Source organism: Dasypus novemcinctus, chromosome 12 (genome assembly GCF_030445035.2).
Source record: "Dasypus novemcinctus isolate mDasNov1 chromosome 12, mDasNov1.1.hap2, whole genome shotgun sequence".
NCBI lineage: Eukaryota > Metazoa > Chordata > Mammalia > Cingulata > Dasypodidae > Dasypus > Dasypus novemcinctus.
Window position 1 is genome coordinate 112,010,928 of NC_080684.1, and position 22,933 is coordinate 112,033,860.

General features: G+C 59.5%; 2 protein-coding genes across 41 annotated transcripts in view; one reads left to right on the forward strand and one right to left on the reverse strand.

The window, feature by feature from the left end:
• Positions 1–16,815, forward strand: part of PPP6R2 (protein phosphatase 6 regulatory subunit 2) — a 139,944-nt gene extending 123,129 nt beyond the window's left edge. For 5 of the 16 annotated variants that reach the window (XM_058309050.2, XM_071219138.1, XM_071219128.1 and 2 more), the window contains 13 exons: positions 4,571–4,750; positions 5,444–5,508; positions 6,374–6,489; positions 6,908–6,993; positions 7,450–7,527; positions 7,815–7,912; positions 11,759–11,816; positions 12,065–12,192; positions 12,354–12,517; positions 13,325–13,490; positions 13,568–13,653; positions 13,986–14,172; positions 14,364–14,639. In XM_058309050.2, the coding sequence (XP_058165033.1) occupies positions 4,571–4,750; positions 5,444–5,508; positions 6,374–6,489; positions 6,908–6,993; positions 7,450–7,527; positions 7,815–7,912; positions 11,759–11,816; positions 12,065–12,192; positions 12,354–12,517; positions 13,325–13,490; positions 13,568–13,653; positions 13,986–14,172; positions 14,364–14,514 (1,563 nt within the window). In that variant the 3' untranslated portion in view covers positions 14,515–14,639. Of the gene's footprint in view, positions 1–4,570; positions 4,751–5,443; positions 5,509–6,373; positions 6,490–6,907; positions 6,994–7,449; positions 7,528–7,814; positions 7,913–11,758; positions 12,193–12,353; positions 12,518–13,324; positions 13,491–13,567; positions 13,654–13,985; positions 14,173–14,363; positions 14,641–15,914; positions 16,011–16,087 lie in introns of those variants that run through there. The other 11 variants (XM_071219134.1, XM_071219137.1, XM_071219129.1 and 8 more) reach the window with 8 other exon arrangements.
• Positions 16,190–22,933, reverse strand: part of SBF1 (SET binding factor 1) — a 38,241-nt gene continuing 31,497 nt past the window's right edge. For all 25 annotated transcript variants that reach the window (XM_071219127.1, XM_058309038.1, XM_058309023.1 and 22 more), the window contains 4 exons: positions 19,474–19,581; positions 18,626–18,837; positions 18,158–18,245; positions 16,190–18,081 (listed from right to left, as the gene is read on the reverse strand). In XM_071219127.1, coding sequence (XP_071075228.1) covers positions 17,851–18,081; positions 18,158–18,245; positions 18,626–18,837; positions 19,474–19,581 — 639 coding nt within the window. In that variant the 3' untranslated portion in view covers positions 16,190–17,850. The remainder of the gene's footprint in view (positions 18,082–18,157; positions 18,246–18,625; positions 18,838–19,473; positions 19,582–22,933) is intronic.

The window sequence follows — 22,933 nt, forward strand, 5'->3', positions numbered from 1 at the left end:
ATCCTGATTCAGGTGGGCCCAGCTTTCATGGAAGTAGCCTCACCAAAAGGTCCCGCTTACATTGGGTCCACACCCATAGGAATGGGTTAAGATTAAGAACACGTTTTCCTAGGGTACATAGCTCTAAACCAACATAGTTTCAATGCTGAATTCTGTAAAGAGGATTTAACACCAATCCTCAAATTCTTTCAAAAAATGTAAGAGGAGGGATGACTTCCTAACTCATTCTACAAGGCCAGCATTACCCTGATAGCAAGGCCAGATAAAGACAGCACAAGAGGGAAACGGACTTTGGCCCAGTGGTTAGGGCGTCCGTCCCCCACATGGGAGGTCCGTGGTTCAAGCCCCGGGCCTCCTTGACCCGTGTGGAGCTGGCCCGTGCTCAGTGCTGATGCGCGCAAGGAGTGCCCTGCTACACAGGGGTGTCCCCCGCATAGGGGAGCCCCACGCGCAAGGAGTGCACCCATAAGGAGAGCCACCCAGCGCGAAGGAGCAGCCTACCGAGGAATGGCGCCGCCCACACTTCCCATGCCGCTGACGACAACAGAAGCGGACAAAGAAACAAGACGCAGCAAAAAGACACAGAAAACAGACCCCCGGGGGAGGGGAGGGGAATTAAATAAATAAAAATAAATCTTAAAAAAAAAAAAAAAAGACAGCACAAGAGAAGAAAATTACAGATCGATATCCCTTATAAATAGATGCACAAATCCCCCACAGAATATTGCCAAACTGAATCCAACGGTATATGATTTTGTTTGCTAAAAGCTATTAAGATATACCGGAAAAAGTGTTGGCTGTTTTTGTTTTTGTTTTTGTTTTTGTTTTTGTTTTTGTTTTGAGGTACCAGGGCTGGGGATTGAACCCAGGACCTCATATGTGGGAAGCTGGTCTCAACCACTGAGCCACATCTCCCTTGAGTTGTTTTTTTCGTTTGTTTGCTTGTTGTTTGTTTGTTTTGTTTTTAGGAGGCACTAGGAACTGAATTCAGACACCTCCAATGTAGGAAGCAGGTGCTGAACTGCTTGAGCCTCATCTGCTCCTATGTGTTGGCTCTTATAATGGGAATTTATTAGGTTAAAAGCTTACAGTTCTGAGGCTGTAAAAATGTCCAAACTCCAGGCATCATCAGAGACGCTGTCCCACTGAAGGCCAATTGCAGGCGATCCTGGGCTCCTCCCACGTGGCGAGGCACACAGGCCTCTGCTTCTCCTCCAGGTCTGGTTGCTTCAGCTTCGTTTGCTCTCTCCAGGGCTTCCTCTCTCCCGGGCTCTGCTGCAGCTCCTGGGCTCCTCCTCTCTGTCTCTGCTTCTCCTCTGTGTGTCTCTGCATGTTTGTCGCGTTTAGGAAGGACTCCAGCAAGAGGACCAGGACCCACTCTGGGCCCTGTCTCACTGAGCCGTCCCGTCAAAGGCCCCCAACCAAATCCAAATCCAGTCCAATCAGATGGTCACACCCACAGGAATGGATTGCTCCAGAAGCATGGTCTTTTCTGGGGTCCACAAAAAGCTTCAAGTATCCCAGTGTACTGAAAGGATTTACACCATGACCTAGTGGGATTTATTCCAGGAATGCAAGGATGGAGCAACATAAGGAAACCAATCAATGTAATATACCACATTAATTCATGAAGGAAAAAATACATCATCTCGATGTAGAAAAGGCAGTTTCTCAAAATCCAACGCACTTTCATGATAAACACTCCAAACACTAGGAATAGAAAGGAACTACTCAACACGATAAGGGGCATTTATAAAAAAACCCACAGCAAATATCATACTCAATGGTGGAAAACTAAAACTTTCATATAGACCATTGGTATAGAAATGAGAGTCCAGAGTTAAGTCCGCACATCTCTGGCCAGTTGGTTGTCAGCAAGGGAGCCCTTTCAATGGGCCGGGGACTTGAATAGACATTTCTCTAATGAAGATATTCAAATGGCCAGTATGTTCATGAAAAGATGAACGCAATATCATTAGGTATTAGAGAAATGCAAATTAAAACTACGACGAGATACCACTTCACACCTGCTAGGATGACGATTATTTAATAAAATGGAGAATAAGTGTTGGCGAGGATGAGGGGAAATAGGAACCCTTGTTCACTTGTTGGGAATGTGGAAAACAGTTTGGTGTTTTCTTGGTGATTTAGTCTGCCAAAGGGCTGCCGAAGCAAAGTACCAGAAATGGATTGGCTTATATAAAGGGGATTTATTTGGAGTAAAAGACAGTTTCAAGGCTGTGAAAAGTTCAGATCGAGGCATCATAAGAGGTACTTCTCACCCAGGTCAGCTACTGCTGATGCTGTCGCCGGGACGTGGCGAAGTGGCAGCCGCCGGGCTCTGCTGAGGCCTGGCTCTCCGCAGCTGCAGGCACGCCTGGCCCAGGGCTCAGCCCTCCCCGCTGCCTCTCCCTCTCTCTGGACCTCAGCGCTTTGGCCTCTTGGGGCTTCTCTCTGCAGCTTGGCTGTGGCAGCTTCCTCCTCCTCTGTCTGGGTCTCTGGGTTTATTTCAGACCCAGGAAGGGGGCAGAGACCCCGCCTGAGCCCGCCTCACTGCCGTGGTCCAGTCAGAAGCCCTGAATCGATCGTACTGAATGATCTAACCAAAGGCCCTCATCTGAATTTAATGCAACCGAAGGGTATCATGCCCGGAGGAATAGACTAGTTGAAAAACATCATCTTTCTCTTCTGGGGATTCATAAATAATTTCAAACTGCCACATCCTGAATATTAAACAGAATCACCATGTGACCTGGCAATTCGGTGTACTCCAAAGAATGGAAAGCAGGGTCTCAGACAAGTATTTGGATACCAGTGTTCACTGCAGCGTTATTCAAAATTGCCAGAAGCCAGAAGCAGCCCAGGTGTGCATCAGCCGATAAATGGAGAAACAAGATGTGGTCTCTCCACACAATGGAGTGTTATCCAACCAGAGGAACAAGTGAAGTGCTGGAGGCGCTACAACATTGATGGCCCTTGGAGACCTCACGTTGAGTCACATGCGCCAGACAAAAAGGACAAGTATTGTCTGATTTCTCTCATATGAAACACTTTAGGCAAATTCACAGAAAGTAGAATAGTGGGTACCAGGCTGGGGGAAGGGAGAGTGGGGCGTTATTTTTAGTCTGAGTTTTGGTTTGAGATGATGAAAATAATCTGAAAATGGATAAGGTGGAGGTTACACTGCCAAACTGGAAGGCCCTGTGGAAAAGTCTCGTGACCCACAAATGGATGTTCCTTGGTCTAGCCATTCCACCTGCACTGATGCGTGCTGCGGACGTGCGCACCCCCCCCACAGGTGCGCAGCAGGTCTTTATTGCCACTTTGTGAGGACCAAGGAGTGACTCATACATGGAGAGCCCTGTGGATGGTCAGCCAGGGGAGTCAGGCCAGCAGGGCAGTGTGTCATCTGTGGACTCCGAAAGCTCTTCGTGCTGGCTGCAGCTGCCCCTGTAGTGTCCACTGTAGCCAGACAGTCTGGAGCGCTGCCTTGGATGGACAGTGACGGGGGTGGCCCAGGTGCCTGCCAGGGCATGGGGGGTGGGCTGCACTGCCTGGGATTTGCATGAGGAGGGAGGGGCAGGAGTGGTCCCTGTGGCAGAGCGTTTGGGTGCCATGCTTCTGTTCTTGTGAAAAAGGAGTAGAGGAGAGGAATGCCCGCTCTGACGGTGTATGTATGTGCTGTTCCCGCGGGGATATGCAGGAAGCCAGGCCTTGCCCGCCCAGCAGGATGCATGAAGTGTGTCCACAGCCGGGGCCTTCGGGAGGCCAGAGCGTGCCGTGCACACTGGCCTTGGGGCTTCCAAGCAAGCCAGCCTGGACGGAGCACTTGGTGGATGCTCACAGAGAGGCGGCGCCTCCCCACCTTGGTCTGGAAGAGGGGGTGCATGAGCGCAGTGCCCCCGGCTCGGCCTTCGCGTCCCAGAGGCTCCTCTTGGGCTCCAGCCCGTGCTGCCTGACCTGGGTCCCCACGACTCTTGGGAAAGTCCGCTGTTGGTGACCTGGGCTGTCCCCACGTGGGGCCAACCCTTGCGCGTCATGGTTTGTGTGGTGGAAAGTGCAGGTGTGGACTCGGCAGGAACGTGATTCCCATGCGATAAAGAACTTAAGATACTCCCAGTAAGTCAGGGTCCAAGTCAGTCACAGCAAAGATGAAAAATCCTTAGGACTGAACAGTAGTAAGAGTGACTCCGCATCAACATGCATAGCGCGCAGCTGGAGTGGACTTTACACTTTTAAATACTTACACTGGAAGAGAAGAAAGGCTAGAAATGGATGAGTTAAGCTTCTAAGGACAAATAAACCCAAAGAAAGTAAGAAGAAGCAGTAGAAAGATGAGAGCAGGAGTTAATGAGATAAGAAACGGCCTGTGGGAGGGAAGCTAGCGAAGGCCCAGCCGGTTCTCAGGAAAGGCAGCTCTCAAGGAGACATCCGAAAACCCAGCCCGGCCTGTCCAGAGACTGGCGGCTGGGGAGGCTTGGAGACCGCATTCCGGACATGTGCGAGGCACCCGGCGGCACCCTGTCGGGGAGCAGCCTGAGCGGGCCCTCCTCTCCCCGTTGCACCCCAGGACTTGTTTTTCAAGTATGCCTGGAACAACTTCCTGCACTTGCAAGTGGAACTCTGCATAGCAGCTGTTCTCTCCCCCGCGGCCCAGGAAGAGCGAGCAGAGGCCGGAGAGGCCGCGAGCGGGGGTGCCAAGACCCCCCAGCCTGCTGCCGGCCGCCCCGAGGGCACGATGGTGACCCACGTAAGTGGACGCCGGGCCCTGCTGGCCCCTGGTGCAGCCCACCGTGAGGAGGGGGAGGGATGGCAGCAGTGGCGCGGCAGCGCCCTGCCTCCTCCAGCCCACCCAGGCAGTGGGCTGGATCGCCTTTTACCTGCGGGGGCTCTGAATTGCAAACAGAGCTTGCCAGGGCCACGGAGTGGCAGGAGGCGGGCGGCGCTGGTGCCCAGTTGGTCATTCTGCTGCGCTGCAGCCCCGGCGGGGAGGGGCCCTGGGCATGCCCCAAGCTGCACGCGAGCGGCATCCCGGCTGGGCCTCCAGCTGCGGTGGGGGCAGCCGCCCGCTTTGGAATCTGGTGCTGTGTCCCGGGCTTGGTCCCCACCGTGTGGAGGCACAGAGGAAGAGGCAGTGGAGGAGCAGCTCAGCAGTCTCGAGAGCACTTCCTGGGACTGGGGCCTCTGGAAAGTGGATTGGAAGTAGCCTGTCCCGGGCTTGGAGACCAGAGAAAGTGCTCAGGACCCGGCGGATGGGGAGTGACCAGAGGTGGCCAGCGGCCGTGGGCTGCAGGCCGAGAGGAGGGTGCAGGGTGGGCCAGGAGGCGGCCGGGGTGTCCTCGGAGCTGTGGGGCAGCTCCTGCCTCTGGACTTTCAGAGGCCCCGGGGCACCTTGCTGGCTGCAGGCCCGCGGCCCAGCCAGCTCGCACCACTGTCCCCCCAGCTGTTCCAGAAGTGCTGCCTGGTGCAGAGAATTCTGGAAGCCTGGGAAGCCAACGACCGCACACAGTAAGAGCCGCTCTGGGCGCTGCACCGTGAGCACCCACGGGGCCGTGCGGGGGCGGGGTGTGCCCAGCAGTGCGGGTGGGGTCCAGGCTGTGTGGAATTGGGAGGCTCCTGGCTTTGTGTGCCCAGGACGCAGCTGGGAGGGGGCAAGGGAGGGCGCACAGCCCTGTGCCCAAGGGCTGCTGTAGAAGCTCTGCTGGGGGGCAGCCGGGGAGGGCCAGTGGCAGGTCTTGGGGCAGAGTGCCCCACCCCAGAAGACATTTCTTTCCTGGCCCCCCCACTTCCTTCCTGGCCCTCCTGGGCTCTCCACGCGCAGCCAGGGGGCAGGGCCCGCACCTGCTCGGCAGTGACCCCCTCCAGACTTGCCAGCGGTGGCCTCCTTGCCTAAACGTAGCGTCCAGCGCTGGCATGGGCTGGGGACCCCAGGCAGCAGGTCTTGGGCATGGGCCCTGCGGGGCCCATAAGGCCGTGGGGTGGTCTCCGCAGCTGCTCCCCTGGGCAGACCCCTCGCCTCTGGGTGTCTGCTCATCTGAAACGGGCGCGTGGAGCGCCATCTCGTAGGGCTTCGTGGCTGAAGGGTGGGCTGGAGCCTCTCGCACTCAGGACGCTCCTGAGAGTCCAGGAGGCAAGGCCGGGGGGCGGGTGGTGCCGTGGGGAGGGGCCCGGGCCGGGGTCCAGGCAGGGCTGAGGAGGCCTGACCCAGGGCGGAGGAACAGCGAGCAAAGCCACGGCTGGCACGTTGTGTTGCACAGGGCGCCATGGAGGGCGTCCCTGGACTTACCGCCGCTGCCCCACACAACCGCGGGGGGCTGCCGGGAGGGGCTTCGGGAAGCAGGCGGCGCTGGGGCTGACGCGAAGGTCCTTCCAGGGCCGCAGGAGGAAGGCGGCGCGGGAACATGGGCCACCTTACCCGCATCGCCAACGCGGTGGTGCAGAGCCTGGAGAGGGGCCCTGCGCAGGCCTGCGCCGCTGAGGCCATCCAAGGTGCGCCGTCAGCCCCGAAGCTCTCCAGGCTGGCTGGGTGCGTGAGTGCGGGTGGGCCTGGCGGCGGACACCGGGGCTGCGCCCGCCGGCAAGAGAGACCCTGGCAGCGAGGGGCCTCCGGACGGGGCCAGGACGCCGGCCGCGTCTTCCCCCTCGCCACAGCTGCCGCCACCCGCTCCTCTGCACGGTGGGGCGAGGGCCAGGGCCTCTGAGTGGACGCGGTGCCCGTGGTCTGCAGAATGGTTTGGGTGCTTGGGTGGGTGGTCGGTCTTGCCATCCAGCTCATGTGGGCTGCCGTGGGTTCCTTTGGGGCGCCTTCCAGAGCAGCACCCGCCCCTCCCAGCCCTCTGCTCCCCACCCTGCCCTGGGTGCCAGCCCTGCCCTGGGGCTGAAGGGCGCTCGCTCCGCTCGCTCGCAGGGCTCCCCGAGGACTGCCGCAGGCGCTGGGACAGCTTCGTGGAGGACACCCTGCCCGAGGCCAACCGGAGGAACGCCGTGGACCTGGTGCGGACCGCCCGGCCCGCGCCGCTCTCCCCCGGCGTCGGAGGGGCTGCCTGCAACCCCTGGGCGCGGCGTCCTGTGGGGGACGGAGGCGGGGGCGGCCCGTGTGGGGCACACTGTTCTGGGACTGCAGCCTCCGGGGGCCCCGCGTGCTCTCTGGGATGTGCCCAAAGCCACCGAGGACAGGCGCTTTGCTGTGACCTCAAGGCAGGCGTCCGGGGGAGAGTGCTCCCTGCGCCTCTCGAGGCTTGGGGTGCCTGTGCGCCCAGGCCTCCGAGGGCAGGGAGGGTGTGGCCTGTGGTGGGTGCCTTCACCCTCGCGGCAGCTTCTCACAGCCCAGACATGCACCCTGCCCTTCCAACACCCCCTGCCTCCCAGGACCGTCGAGACCCACAGCGGCACGGGGCAGCAAGCCCCAGGCCCACCCCCAGCCCCCTCACCTCCCCTGGCCTGTTACAGGTGAGCACCCACCTCCACTCCTCCAGCGAGGATGAGGACATTGACGGTGCCTTCCCCCAGGAGCTGTCCCTGCAGCAGGTGAGGGTGCAGTGGTGGCCACGCACCTGGGCCCTCCCAGCCACTGCAAAGCCTCTTGCCCGGGGCTTGGGGAGACCCAGGGGGACAGCAACAGAGAGAGGTGGCTTGCCCCCCGGGGGAGGAGCCTGTGAGGGCGGGGCCGAGGCCAAGGGGGACTGGCCCCTCGGGGAGCGAGGGGCCGTGCGACACGACCCGCAGGCTGGGTCAGAAGGCGGCCTCGCTGCGGCAGGGCCCGTGCCTGGACAGCGCAGCCTCCGCCTCACGGTGCTCAGCCCCTCCTGCTGCAGGCCTTCTCCGAGTACCAGGTCCAGCGGATGACGGCCAGCTTTGTGGACCAGTTTGGCTTCAACGATGAGGAGTTCGCTGACCAAGACGACAGCGTCAAGTGAGTTCCCCCTGGCTGTCAGCCCGGGTCGCCCCAGTCTTGGACACTTAGGTGAGAGCCCTGGCAGGATGCCAGGTGCAGAGGCCCAGAAGCTGCCCAGCGGTGAGTGCAGCCCTGGGCAGCACGGTGGACACGGGGGCCTGACCAGGGTGCCTCCCGGCCGGTGGGGCGTGTGGCCATCAGCACGTCACATCTGGGTGGGAGCCTGCACCCACGCCCTGTCCTCCTTCCAGCATCAACGCTTCCCTCCCAGTTACCCCTTTTGGAAGGAGGTGGGTTTGACTAAAACAAGCAGAGTCCTCAGGCCTGTGGCCGCAGCCAGCCTGGCTTCGTGTGCTGAGCCTGAGCCCCGTGACACCACACGCCTGCCGAAGCTGCGCCCGGCCGGCCCCGCCCCCACCCGGCGCTCTGGGGGGACTGCATACGCCTCTCAGCTCCTTACTGTCAGGGTGCTTATTGTCTGTGTTTTTTTTTTTTAAGGAGGTACCAGGGATTGAACCTGGGACCTCGTACATGGGAGGCGAGCACTCAACCACTGAGCTACATCTGCTCCATGATTTTTGCTTTTTTAAAAATTTTTTACATTTTTTTTGTCTTTATTTTTTTAATATTACATTAAAATTTTTTAATATTACATTAAAAAAATATGAGGTCCCCATATACCCTCCACCCTCCTCACCCCACTCCTCCCCCCATAACAACAATCTCCTCCATCATCATGAGACATTCATTGCATTTGGTGAATACATCTCTGAGTCCATGATTTTTAAAAACCAAATTCATTGAGATATTCATGTGCTGTACAATTCACCCATTAAAGTGTACAATTCAGTGATTTTTAGTAAATTCACAGATATGTGCAACCACCACAATTTTAGGACATTTTATTCCCCTCAAAAAGAAGCCTGTATCTGTCCACTTCCCGCCCCCCAGCCCTAAGCACCACTCATCTACTGTCTCTACTCTGGACAGTTTGTAGAGTTATATAATGTGTGGACTTTGAGGACTAGCTTCTTTCACTAGTATTTATCAGAACTTCATTCCTTTTTGTGGCTGAATAAACCATTGTAGGAATACAGCCCATTTCATTTACCCATCGCTCACTCACAGACATCGGTGTCTGCCCTTGGGCTGTCGCAGTGCTGCTGGGAGCGCTGACCCACACGTGTTATGTGGACCTGTGCTCCATTTCTCTTGGTTACAGGCTTAGGAGGGGAAGTTATGGGTTATGCGAGCCTGTGTTTAGCCACTTGAGGAACTGCTGGGCTCTTTCCCAAACTCGCCACACCGTTTTACACTGCTACGCTTATCGCCTTTCTGACTCCAGCCATCCGTGTGCATGTACTGGGAGCTCTGGTTTTCATTTGCATTTCCGTGATGGTAATGAGGTTGCATTTATTGGACATTTGTCCTCCTTGGAGTAATGTCTCTTCAGATCCTTTGCCTATTTTCTAATTGGAGTGTCCTTTTATTATTGCGAGTTCTTTATGTATTCTGGATACAAGTCCTTGATCAGATATGTGCTTTGCCAGTATTTTCTCCATTTCTGTAGCTTGTCTATTCACTTTCTTGATGGTATCCTTTGAAATACAAATGTTTTTGATTTGTATGAAGTCTAATTTATCTATTTTTGCTTTTGTTGCTCATACTTTTGGTGTAATATCTAAGAATCCTTTGCCAACTCCAAAGTCATGACAATTTACCCCTAGGTTTTCTTCTAAGAGGTTTTATAGTTTCGGCTCTTGTTACATTTAGATTGTTAATCCATTTTGAGTTCATCTTTGTATATGGTGTGCAGTAGAAGGTCCAACTTTTCTTTTGCATGTGGATTTCCACATTCCAGCACCATTTGTTGAAGAGAGTATTTTTCCCCATTTTCCAGAGAGAGTACTTGGCTCCCCTGTCGAAAATCATTTGATGACAAGTGTGAGGGTTTATTTTCAAACTCTCAACTCTATTCCATTGGTCTATGTGCCTATCCTAATGCCAGCACCACACTGTTTTAATTGCTGTAGCTTTATATAAGTTTTGAAATCAGAAAGTATGGGTCCTCCAACTTTGTTCTCCTTTTCCAGTATTATTTTGGTTATTCTAGGTCTCTTGCAAATCTATATGCATTTTAGAATTAGCATGTCCATTTCTGCAAAGAAGACAGCTGGGTTTTTAATTGAGGTTATATGAATCAGTAGACCAGTCAGGGAGTATTGCCATTTGACAATGTCAGTTGTCAAGTTAAATTCTTCCAAAATCTGTTAGGGTTATTTTAATAGAATAAAAATTCCTTTTGGGTTAGTTTAAAGTTGAGGACTTCAGCAAAACTCAAACAAAGAGTAAAATCCTCCACAAAAAAATCCAACATCCTTTCCTGATAAAAAACACTTAGAAAACTGGGAATTAAAGAGAACTTTCTCAAAATAAAGAGCATTTATGAAAAACCCACAGCAAACGTCATTCTCAACAATGAAAGACTGAAAGCTTCCCCCTAAGACAGAGGACAAGGCTGCCTGCCACCACTGGAACTCACCCTGTGCTGGAATTTCCAACCAGAGCAAGTAGGCAAGAGGAAGAAAGAAAAGGCACCCAAACTGGACAGAAGACACAGCTGTAGCCAACGGATTTCCAACAAGGGGTCAAGTCCAGTCGAAGGGGAAAGAACAGTCTTCAGCAAATGGTGCTGGACAATTGGCATCCACATGCCAAAGAATGAAGGTGGACCCGACGTCTTACCACATACAATAGTTAACTCAAATTGGATAACAACCTAAGTATAAGAGCAAATACTATAAAACCTTTACAAGAAAACATAGGGAAGTACCTTGAGGATCTCGTAGCAGGCAGTGGGTTTTTAGATTTTACAACAAAAGCACTTTATTACACCAATGTCCATCACTCACAATTGCCAGCAGCCCTGGTGTCCATCGACAGATGGGCTGTCCATACAGTGGCGTGTTATTCAGCCGCAGGACGAAGTGAAGGGCAGGCCCCTGCCACCACGGGGTGAGCCCGGAGGAGCTCGCGCGAGAGAAATAAGGGTGACTGCTTTTGTACGAATACTCAGAATAAGCAAATTCCTAGAGACAGAGCAAGGATGGTGCTTACTAGGGTTCAGGGAGGGGGGTGGGAGTTCCTCTAGATGAGGGTGAGTTTTGGTTTGGGATGATAAAAACAGTCTGGAAATAGATAAGGTAAAAGTTGCAATACTGTCAAAGTACTTAATGGCCAAGAAGTGTCCACTTTAAAGTGGATGAAGTGGTTTTTCCAGTTATGTCTGTCTTACCTAAGATAAAGGTAAACTTTAAATCACTTTCTGCCTGTGGCACCTGGTGGGTCCCTGCAGCAGCCTCGCGGAGGGGGGTGGGGGGGGGGTTGCTGAGCCTGGGGCAGCTTCTCCAGGCTGCACAACCCCAAGGCCCCCAGAAACCAAACGGCACAAGGGCAGGGATGGAGGTGAGCGGGCGGAAGCCTCTGGCCACCCCCACTCTCCCCTCTGCCTCGGTGTCTGGCCCTGCCCACCCCCAGCGCGCCCTGGGGGACGGGCAGGTCCTGGGCATGGCCACAGGCGCCTGCTCTTGCTCCGGCCTTGCTCCTCACCGGCCTCAGCCTTCCCGTCCCTGCACGGAGCTCCAGGCCCCCTGCCCCCAGGACCCCAGTCCTCCGTTCACCCCAGCATGCCCCCGGCCACTGGCCGTGACCTTGTGAGGGGCTGCAGCTGTGCCTCCCGGCATCTGCACACTGAACACCGACCGTCCCTGCGCGGGCCCTTGGGCCACAGCCCCACTGACTCAGCCCCCGGCAAGTCCACGCCACTCCCGCTGAGTGGCCCAGTGCCCGCCCTTTCCCTCGCAGCATGCCCTTCGACAGGGTGGCGGAGATCAACTTCCACACGGATGCCGAGGACGACGGCGTAAGTGGCCTGGGCGTCGCGGCACTGCTCCCCCTTGGCAGGACACCTGTGCCCAGAGCAGAGTCTTTGCCCGCCAGGGGACAGGCGCAAGTGGGGGGCTGGGGAGGGGGAGGAAGGAGGAGGTCAGGGACTCGGCCTGTCCCGGGTGCGTGTGGCAGGCGGGGGGTGCCCTGCGGAGCCTGCGCCTTCTCGTCCGCCCGCACCTGCCCCGGGCCTGTCCAGGCCCCTCACGCCACGGCCCGCCGCAGCCCCACGCGTCTCTGTTTGAGGCCTGCTGCGGTGACCACATCCAGCCCTTTGATGACCCCGAGGACGACGACGACCTCTGGGAGGACAGGGGGCCGGATGGCCTGGCCCGGGCCGTGGCCAGAGCCAGGTGTGTGGTGTGGGCCCGCCCGCTGCCTGGCCCGTTGGGCTCTGCCCGTGCCGTGTGCCGCCCCAGCCAAAGGAGCCCCAGGCAGCTCCCGCGTGGGCCGTGCGTGCCGGGTCTGGGTGGGAAGGCCAGGCGCGTGCGGCCCCAACCGTGCTGCCCCTCAGGTTCGGAGCTCCCCAGGCCCCCAAGAGCTGCTCAAAGATCAGCCCGGAGCGTGGCCAGGACGGCACTGGGCACGCAGAAGCCACCAGGGCTGCTCCGGGAGGAGGCGCCTCTCCAGGCAGGGAGTGTAGCAGCCCCTGCCCACCGGCCACGACGCAGAAAGAAGGTAGGTGTTGGGGTGCAGGGCAGGGCTTTCCACGTTCTGGCCACCCCCAGCTCCGTGGGCGACTCCAGGTGCTGGAGGCAGACGCTTCGGCCCTGCGCACACGGGTTTCCTGTGCCTGCCCTGTCACGCGCTCAGCCATGTCCTCCCGGCTGGCTGGCAGTCAGCATCCCACCAGGCCGCTGTCAGGAAGCGCCCCCCCCCCCATTTCCTGCAGGACCTCAGGGCCGGCTTTGTCTGGGCCGCAGGGCTCTGAGCACAGGTGCAGGTGGCTGCAGGCCAAGGGCTCCCCCAGCACCCGCCGGCACCCACTGACGTGGAGCGCCCCTTCAGGGTGAGGCAGCCCAAGGGGGGCCCTGGGGAGGAGCCGCCCACAGGTGCAGCTGGAAGCACAGCTGACCGAGGCCCCGTGTCCGGCTCAGGACGCAGAAGTGCCAGATGCGAGGCCAGGCCAGGTGTGTCCAGCCGAGCCGCCTTGCTCAAGTCTGGCCCTGGGTCAGGGTCTGGCCCAGCCACCCCCTCTGCCTGCCAGCCCCTCTGAGCAAACTGCACAGGCGCCTCCTCCCAGGGCCTCGCCTGTGCCTCTGCCACCAGCCCCGAGGACCCCGTGTGCCCCCCAGCCCAGCAGGCAGAGGCCCCGGCCCCTCAAGGGAGGGGGCAGTGTCCTGTGGGTGTCGCTGTTGCTCAGAAACCACGCGCCACCTCTTCTGAGTGGCCGCAGACACCCTACGGCTGTGTGGCAATGCTTTGGGGGACCAAGAGGCACCCCACTTTACCCACAGCCCCCAGGATGCACCCTCTTTCCCCCAGGGGCCCGGAGGACAGCAGTACTTGGTGAGCTGACAAGCCCAGTGCCACCAGCGCCCACTGCTGCAGTGGACGTGGGCTCTGGCGCCTGCCCGGCCAGTGCCCCCAGCGCTTCAGCACCAGAGGAGCAAGGCTGGGCAGTGCTCACTGACTTCCCGCCGTGCTGCTGGTAACGTGGGGCGCGCAGGGGGCAGGTGGGGGTGTCCCCAGGCCGTCTGCACTTCTCAGGTCGGTCCTTGTCCCCAGCTCTGAGGCGGGCCCCAGGTGCAGCTCTCCTGTGGACACACACCACGTGGACGCCGAGGGCAGTGGGAGCCAGTGCCCCGAGGCCTGTACGTGGAGGGTGCACGCAAGCGAGGGCAGGGTGGGGGCGCTGGGGCCACGTGTCGCGGTGGAACGCAGCAGCGTGCGCACTTGGAGCCCTGGTGGAGAGGCACAAGCGGGCGGGGCAGTGGCCTGCCCTGGACTGACCACAGGCCGTGCCATCCAGCCCTCGGGCTCCCCGCTTCTGGGCCTGAAGGCGCCCCCACTCAGCCAGCCCCAAGCGCCGCAGGCGGGCTTGGGCTACAGAGGCTGCAGAAGGGCGTGGGCGCGGCGGCGCCTTCCCAGGGAGCCCCTGGGCCCGGCCCCCGCCCGGGCCCTCACGGCTTCCCTTGTGTTTCAGTCAGCCCGGCTGCCCCCTGTGCCTGGAGCACGCGTGTCCCCAGGAAGGCGCCCCTGGTGGCCTCGGACAGCAGCTCCTCGGGGGGCTCGGACAGCAAGGATGATGCGCAGGAGAGGGCGGGGGTCGTCCCGGAGGCAACCCCCATGCCGACCCCAGGGGCCAGCACAGAGGGGACCCTCGTGTACAGGTGTGCAGGGCACGCGGGGGGCTGACACGGCCGCTGGGCACAGGGGGACACGTGTGGGCCGGGGGCTGGGGCAGGTCGCACGCAGGCTCCGCTGGGGCGCTTGGCGTTGCTGCACCTCGTAGCAGCTCCAGCCTGGTGGCCCCAGGTCTCAGGTCCAGGTGACGCTGGACATGGTTTCATTCCATGAACAGAAGCAAGGGCGAGCAGAGCAGCGCGGACGTCCCCTCTGCGGCCGCAGGGAGGCCAAGGCAGGGTCAGGGCCCGTCGGGGCCCGGCAGGCCCGGGCCCACGGCTCCTTGGGTCTGTGTCCAAGTGGCCGCTCTCCGGCTAAAGACGACGTAAGGCCCGAGTCGGTTCTGAAGGTCGCTTAATGCTTCTCAAGGTTCAGAGCCTTAGTCCTCTTTTCAGAAAGGCGCCACGACGGCCTGCTGCTCCGGGCGCAGTGAGGCCGCTCTGCGGGGAGCGCCGCTTGCTCCCGCCCCAGAAGGGGCTGCGGGGCCCGCGGGGGCGCCCCGCGCTGGCAGCTGCCCGGTGCTCACGGCGCCTGTCGCTCAGTGACCCCGGGGGCTCCGCAGGCCCCCCAGAGCAGCCCCCCCCAGAGCAGCCGGGGCAGGCGCCCCTGACGCCCACTCCCCTGCGGCTCCGGCCCCACCCCAGCCACTCCCGGGCCCTGGGCAGCCCGCACGGGGCGTGGTCTTCAAAGGACAGGGGTCTCCTCCAGGACGAGCCGCCTTCCCGGAGCCGGCTTCGCAGGCGCGCAGGGCGAGGGGCTGCGCTCCGCCCCGGGCCACACGCCCGCTCTCCCCGCCTCCGGCGCTCTCACTCCCGCTGCTCCGGGCGGGCAGGGGCCGCGGGCTACTCCCCTGCCGCCTCGAGGCCTTTGGGGAGGGGCTGTTAGGGGCCCGGGTCGCCCGGCGTCGCGCAGGCAGGGAAGCGGCGTTTGTCCGCGGCGGGCGCTGCCCGGGGGGCCGGGCTGGTCTGGGTTCCTCGCTGCTGGGGCCGGGCCTCGGCGACCGGAGCCTCCAGCTCTTTCGCGCGTTTTTTATCGGGTCCTTTTCCTAGTGTGGTTTAGAGTTCTTCGCATATTTTGGATACAGGGCCCGAATACTTCCATCAGCTTGCCCTTTCCTTCTCTTACTGTTCCCTTTGCTGAGAAGATTTTTATCTCCTGCGTCCCACTTCCGGGCCTGGCGTCCACGGCGCCCCTGGGGCGCACCGGAAGTCCCCAAGGCCCCCCGATTTCTTCTTGTCTGCGTGTTGCGCTGAGGCCGTGACCCGGCGTAAAACCGCCCAGAACGGCATTCTCCCGGCGCCCGCCCCATCAGCTGGGGCCGAGAGCCCCCCGACCTGCCCCCGGGGGCGGCGGGTGAAGTCAGGGGCTCCCCGCACCCCCCACGGGCTCACAGGCCCGGAGATGAGCAAACCCGCGGCGGGAGGCGGGGGTGCGGGAAGAGTCTGCGGCTCGCGGGCCGCCCTCGCGTGGGGCACAGGCCCAGGCGCGCTCCAGGGACAGGCGAAGGTGCTGCTGAGGAGAGCTGGGGTCAGCGGGGCCCTCGCGAGACAGGCAGGTGGGTGCGCGCGGGGCCCACGGAGGGCGGGGCCGTGGCCAGAAGAGCCGCGGCTGGCCGAGACCTTCCGGTCCCCCGCGCTCGCAGAGCAGCCCCAGCGGGGGCGCGGGCGCAGGGGCCGGGGCCGCACTGACCAGGACCTGGCCCGCAACGGCGCCCACGCCTGCCACACAGGTCTGCCCGCGCAGCTCCTGCACCTGCGGAAGGCACCGCGCTCCCGGCCGTGGTGGCCCCCACAGCAGCCCCCCTAGGGACAGCGACCCCGGACAGGTGAGCAGGCGGTCCGGCCAGGGCGAGGGGAGCGCTGCCCCCCGCCGTCACAGGAGCCGCCGGCGCCCCTTCCGCAGGCCGACAGGAGCCGCCGTCAACGGTTCCGTCTGATGCCGCAGACCACAGCGCACCGCGGGCCAGCTGTGTCCCCCAATCAAGAAAACTACCTGGCAATGCAATTCGTCTTTTTAAATTTTATTTTCAAATAAATGCTGCATTGGTAACGCAGGCAGCTGGGCAGGCGCCCGGTCCTGCACCCGGCCCGCCCCGGGGGCTCCGCGGGGGGACGGTGGCCCGTCGGCTGCACTCGCGCCCTGGCGGGAGCCGCTCCACACACAGCAATAAACCCCACAGCGGGCGGGCGGCCCGAGAGCCACGAGACTTGGCCGACTCGCGTGGACGTGGACGTCTGTGGGCTCAGGCCCTGCTTTTACTTTTTAATGAACGCAGGAAGAACCGCGCGCTTTGCACTTTGTATGGTGCCAGGGCAATAGGCCTCCCATCCTGTGGACTAGGACGGAGGCCCTGGAGCCGGGCAGGTCAGGCTGCGGACACCACCAGCCCCACGCACCTCGGAGGCTGAGACTGACCCCAGCCTGGCACAACTGCCTTAAGACAGGAACAGCCCTCGGCCCGGTGGGCTCACACCTGGCACGGCGGCGCTAGGGGCGCGAGCCCTGCCCATCCCTGCGCCGTCCTGGGGAGCCCGAAAAATGGTTTTACGTGGAGTCCATTTTTAACATTCTGATGTCCTGCCAGGGCATTGGCCCAACTCCCAATAAAACGGTGGTCGTTTTCCTGAAAACGCGTGTCCTATGTGGGGCCCCTGGGACATGACGGGGTCAAACTTGACCGGGAGAAGCGAGGCTGAGCGCGGATCCCGCCCCTGCCCGCCCCCTCCACCCGCAGCACCATCTCCCCGCCCCATGCAGCCAGAGGCAGGGTCTTCCGGGGAGGGTCCACCCCCAGGAAAGACCCCATCAAGTCCCCCGGCCTTGGCCCTGTCTGGTGACCAGGGCTGCCGGGCAAGTCTGGCCCCTGGCTCCACCGTCCAGCACCCCCCACCCCATGTCCAAACATCAGGCATGGGGGAGGGGCCCGAGGCTGGACACGTGCACTAGGTGGACCGTGGCTCCAACCGCAGCCTGCTGGCCTGTCCTCCCCCTTGGCGCCGCCCGACTGGACCACCCACTCACACCGGCCCGGCCGCCAGGCGACTTGCACCTAAACTGCAGACGGTGCAGGAGCAGCCAAGGTGGCTCCGCTGACCCTGCACGGCACGTTCCCCGCACTGGCGCCGGATGCCGACCCTTCCCCCAGCCCCAACGCCCTCGTAGCCCAGGACCCCCTGTGGCCCACACCTGCTCCCCGGCCCACCCACCTGACCCGCCTCGATGGCGCGTCTGGGAGCCTCCTTGGTAGCAGCCGCCCGTCCTGGGGCTCGGCAGGAGGGAGGGGGCTTCCTCCCAGGCGGTGCTGGCCCCAGGAGCCCCCAGAATCAAAGCAGGGGCCTGACGAAGCCCCTCCTGGGACAGAAGCGGCCCCCGCGCCTCCGCAGCTGGGGGCTGCGGTCTGGACACGAGGCAGCAGGCGCGGTCAGCTCTTTATAGACCCGTCGCGGGGCAGTGGGGCCGCGCACAGGACGCCGTGCAGCAGTGGAAGCCGGGCCGGGGTCAGGGGTCTGGGGGTCTGGGGGTCTGGGGGTCCGGGGATCCGGGGGTCCGGGGGTCCGGGCGCCAGGGCAGGGGCGGAGCCTCAATACTGTCGAGGGGCGGGGCCTGTAAACATGGCAGGGGGCTGCGCACCCCCTAGTGGTCTGTGGCGACTGCGCCGCGGCCCTTCAGGCGTCCGACAGGCAGCCCTGGATGCGGTCCACCCACTGCTGCGCCGACGCCGCGTCCTGCGCGCAGAAGTTGTAGACGCGGCGCGTGGTCTTCACGTCGAAGAAGGCCTTCTCGCCCACGGTCTTGGGGGCGCCCATGGTGGGGGCGCCGGGTGCGACGGCCTCCACCTCGGCCAGGTCGATGACGCCCTTGCACTCCGTGTCCACCCGGTGGTCGTAGTAGCGCAGCTGCGCGTGGGAGGGCGTCAGGCAAGGAAGCCCCCCGCCCCTGCCCGCCCCTGCCCGCCCCTCGGCGCCGGCTTACCTGGTGCTTGGTCTTGTCCAGCACGAACCAGCGCGCCTTCCAGGGCTTCATGAAGGCCCCCTTCTTGTAGAGCGTGCCCTCGTAGGACCTGCGGGCGGTCAGCGCGGCGCCACGCCCGCCGGCCGCTCCCCGCCCCCGGCTCAGTCCCACGCCCCCTCCTCCGGCTCAGCCCCGCCCCCTCCCCGCCCCCGGCTCAGCCCCGCCCCCTCCGGTCAGCCCCGCCCCCGTCCCGCCCCCTCCGGCTCAGCCCCGCCCCCTCCCCGCCCCCGGCTCGGCCCCGCCCCTCCGGCTCGGCCCCGCCCCCGGCTCAGCCCCGCCCCCTCAGGCTCAGCCCCACCCCCTCCCGCCCCGGCTCAGCCCCGCCCCCTCCTCCGGCTCAGCCCCGCCCCCCCGGCTCAGCCCCGCCCCCGGCTCAGCCCCGCCCCCTCCTCCGGCTCAGCCCCGCCCCTCCGGCTCGGCCCCGCCCACCTGTTCTCGCTCTCCGCCGTCTGGAACTGGCTGTAGAGCGCGCTGGTGCTGCGCCGCGCCGCCTGGCGGGAGCTGGACGCCGAGGAGCCGCCGCTCTGGTCGCTGTCCAGGCTGAGGCTGAGCGTGGAGCCCGCGGGCCCCTCCTGCAGGTACACGCCCAGCGAGCGGCGGTGGTGCGGCACGGTGGACGCCAGCAGGGAGCCGGGGGTGCCCTGCGGGGGGCCGCGTCAGGCCGCAGCAGCCGCGGGGCGCCCGCCCCCTCCCAGGCCCCTGCGCCGCCCCCCCTCCCAGGCCCCTGCGCCGCCCCCGCTCACACGCCCGCCCCCTCCCAGGCCCCTGCGCCGCCCCCCCCCAGGCCCCTGCGCCGCCCCCCCCTCCCAGGCCCCTGCGCCGCCCCCGCTCACACGCCCGCCCCCTCCCAGGCCCCTGCGCCGCCCCCGCTCACACGCCCGCCCCCTCCCAGGCCCCTGCGCCGCCCCCCCCCTCCCAGGCCCCTGCGCCGCCCCCCCCTCCCAGGCTCCTGCGCCGCCCCCCCCCTCCCAGGCCCCTGCGCCGCCCCCCCCTCCCAGGCCCCTGCGCCGCCCCCGCTCACACGCCCGCCCCCTCCCAGGCCCCTGCGCCGCCCCCCCCCCTCCCAGGCCCCTGCGCCGCCCCCCCCCTCCCAGGCCCCTGCGCCGCCCCCCCCCTCCCAGGCCCCTGCGCCGCCCCCCCCTCCCAGGCCCCTGCGCCGCCCCCCCCCTCCCAGGCCCCTGCGCCGCCCCCCCCCTCCCAGGCCCCTGCGCCGCCCCCCCCTCCCAGGCCCCTGCGCCGCCCCCCCCCTCCCAGGCCCCTGCGCCGCCCCCGCTCACACGCCCGTCGGGCCGGCCTTCTAGGCGCTGGGCAGCCTTCACCCGGTCCCAGGTGTCCTTCCAGCGCTCGGGGGGCCGGCCCAGCTCAGTCTCCAGCCGCTGCAGCTCCTGGGGGCAATGGACATGCTTGGTCAAATGGACACGCGGGGCAAAGGTCGGCTGGGGGTCTGCGGACCCTCTGCCAGGGCCAGGCCCACAAGCCACACCCGGGGGAGGCCGGGGCTGGCGCTCCGCAACTCCCTCCCCACAGGAAAAACCCCAGCGTTTCGCTTGAACAGCTTCGTTTGAACAACTTTTCAGATACTATAGAGCAAAAAAGAACAGTACTGTACTATTCCCCTTCCGTGAAAGGGAAAATAAGTAAATCCAGAGGCAGAAAGGGACGAGGGTACGGGAGTGGTGCAGGCAGGGGGCACAGTCCAATGGGGGCAGAGTTTCTGTCTGGGTGGAAGTCTCAGTTTCTGAGGAAGTTGGTGATGAAGCACAACACAGCCAGAGTAACCATAAAAATGGTTAAAGTGGCAAAATTTATGTTAAATATGCATTACCACCAAGAAAACAAAAGCAGAAACAAAAGGCAATTCGCTGAAGAGCCAGAGCTCACTGGGGACCGGTTCCATCAGCGAGACAATGACCCCAAGTTGTCCGGTGGTGCAGGTGTGGTGGAGCCTTTCCCAGCGAGAGCAGAATGCCCAGGACGGGAGGCGCTGGTGCCCCAGGCAGCCGAGCCGGCGGCAGACAGAGAACTGGCCACATGCACCTGCTCCCGCCTCGTCACTGCTCATGTGGCCAACAACTTTCCAAGTCTGATGAGAAGACATGAAGTACCCATTCAAGAATGTCAACACCTCCAATTACAATCAACACTGAGAGAGGGCCATGCTTTCTATAATCCAACTGTGAAATGCCAAAGAGAATCCTGCAAGCAGCTCATCACAGACAGCCAAGTGCTAATTTCTCATCAGAAAGTCTGCAATTCAGAAAGCAATGGGAGGACATATTTAAAGTGCTGAAAGAAAAAACAAAAACCGTCAACCAAGAATTCTATATCCAGTAAAAACATCTTTCAAAAATGAGAGCGAGGGCGGCAGACTTGGCCCAGTGGTTAGGGTATCCGTCTACCACATGGGAGGTCCGCGGTTCAAACCCCGGGCCTCCTTCACCGGTGTGGAGCTGGCCCATGCACAGTGCTGATGCGCACGCAAGGAGTGCTGTGCCACGAAGGGGTGTCCCTGCATAGGGAGCCCCACGCGCAAGGAGTGTGCCCCTTAAGGAGAGCCGCCCAGCGCGAAAGAAAGTGCAGCCTGCCCAGGAATGGTGCCTCACACACGGAGAGCTGACACAACAGGACGAAGCAACAAAAAGAAATACAGATTTCCGTGCCGCTGACAACAACAGAAGCGGACAAAGAAGACACAGCAAATAGACACGGAGAACAGACAACCGGGGTGGAAGGGAGGGGAAGGGAAGAGAAATAAATAAGTAAATAAATCTTTTTTAAAAAAAGAGAGAGAGTGAAATTAAGACACCCCAGATAAACAAAAGCTGGAGTTCCTTAGCACTAAATCTGCCAAACAGTGAATGCTAAGGGGGTAGGACACTAGACAGTAACTTGAAGCATCTAAAGAAAGAAACATGCACAGTAAAGGTAACTACATGGGTGTGTAACAGAAATGTGGTTTTAACTATATTCTTGGATTATAATCCTACTATGTATTTCTTACATAATCTAAGATACACATGCATAAAAAAGAGTTATAAATCTATGTTACTTGGCACACAATGTATGAAGGTATAATTTGTGAAGAACAAAAAGTGCTGGGGAATATAGGAAGCCAGACCATGTATGTTACTGAAACTAAGTTGACATTAATTCAAAATAGATTGTTAAATAGATTAAACTCTCCAATCAAAAGGCTGAGATCGGTGGAATGGAATTTTAAAAACTCATGAGCCTACTATATGCTGTCTATAAGATTCAATTTAGATCCAAAAGCACAAATAGGTTGAAAGTAAAAAGATGGAAAATTATTCCATACAAATAGTAAGCAAAAGAGAGCTGGGGTTCATATAATAATATCGAAGTAGACTTTAAGCAAAAACTGTTATAAGAAAAAGAAGGATATTATATTCTAATAAAATGGTCAATTGAAAAAGAAGATATATCAATTATAAACATAAGCACATATACATCTAACAAATGAGCCTCAAAATACATGACAGTATTGAAGGGAGAAAAGAGTTCTACAAATAACAGGTGGAAACTTCACTATATCTAGAACATCTAGATAGAAGATCAATAAGTAATACTATAAACCAACTAGACCCAAGATACAATGGTACAGAATACACATTCTTATGAAGTGCACACAGATTATTCTCCAGGACAGTGTATAAGTTAGATCACAAAACAATTACCAGCCAATTTTTAAGTACTGAAATCAAGTAAGTTCTCTGATCACAATGTAGTGAAACTGGAAATCAATAAAATGAAAAATGGAAATTAACACCCTTTTAAACAACTAATAAGTCAAAAAAGAAATCACATTGGAAAAAATACAAGCAGACTAACAAAAGTGAAAAACACAACATGCCAAACATTATGGGATGCAAAGAACGTGGTGCTCAGAAGGAAATTTATATTTGTAAGTGTCTACATTAAAAAAGAAGAGAGATCTCAAATAATTTAACTTCACATTTTTAGAAACTAGAAAAGACGAGCAAACTAGGGAAGCAGACGTGGCTCAAGTGATAGGGCTTCTGCCTGCCATGTGAGAGCACCTGGGTTTGATCCCTGGGGCCTCCTGGTGAAAAAGAAGAAGAGAAAGCGTGCCCGCGCAGTGAGCCAGTGCCTTCATGGCAAGCCAGTGCCCGTGTGGCGAGCTGAGTGCCCACATGGTGACAGTGCCCACGCGGTAAGCCAGTGCCCATCCAAGTGAGTCACACAGCAAGATGATGACGCAACGAAAGACGAAGGGGAGAGTCAAGGTAAAGCACAATAGAGACCAAGAACTGAGGCGGCACAGCTAAGAGGGAACCTCTCTTCATATCAGAGGTCTCCAGGACTGAATCCTGGTGAATACTAGAGGGGGAAAAAGAAAAAAAAAACAAGAAGAGAAGACCAAAAAGAAATAGATACAGAAAAATCACACAGCAAATGGATACAGAAGCAAAAACAGCTGGGAATGGGGAGGGGGAGGGGAAGGGGAGGAAATAAATAAATAAATAAATCTTTGGAGGAAAAAGAAAGAATAAACTAAACCCAAAGTTAGCAGAAGGAAAGAAATGATAAAGTAAGGTAGAGATAAGCAACATAGGATAGAAAAACATCAACAAAAGCAAAAATGGCTCTTTGAAAGGATCAATAAAATTAACAAATCTTTGGCTAGACTGACAAAAAGCAGAATATGCATTTAACTAAAATAAAAAATGAGTACAGGGAATTAATGCAAAATTTACA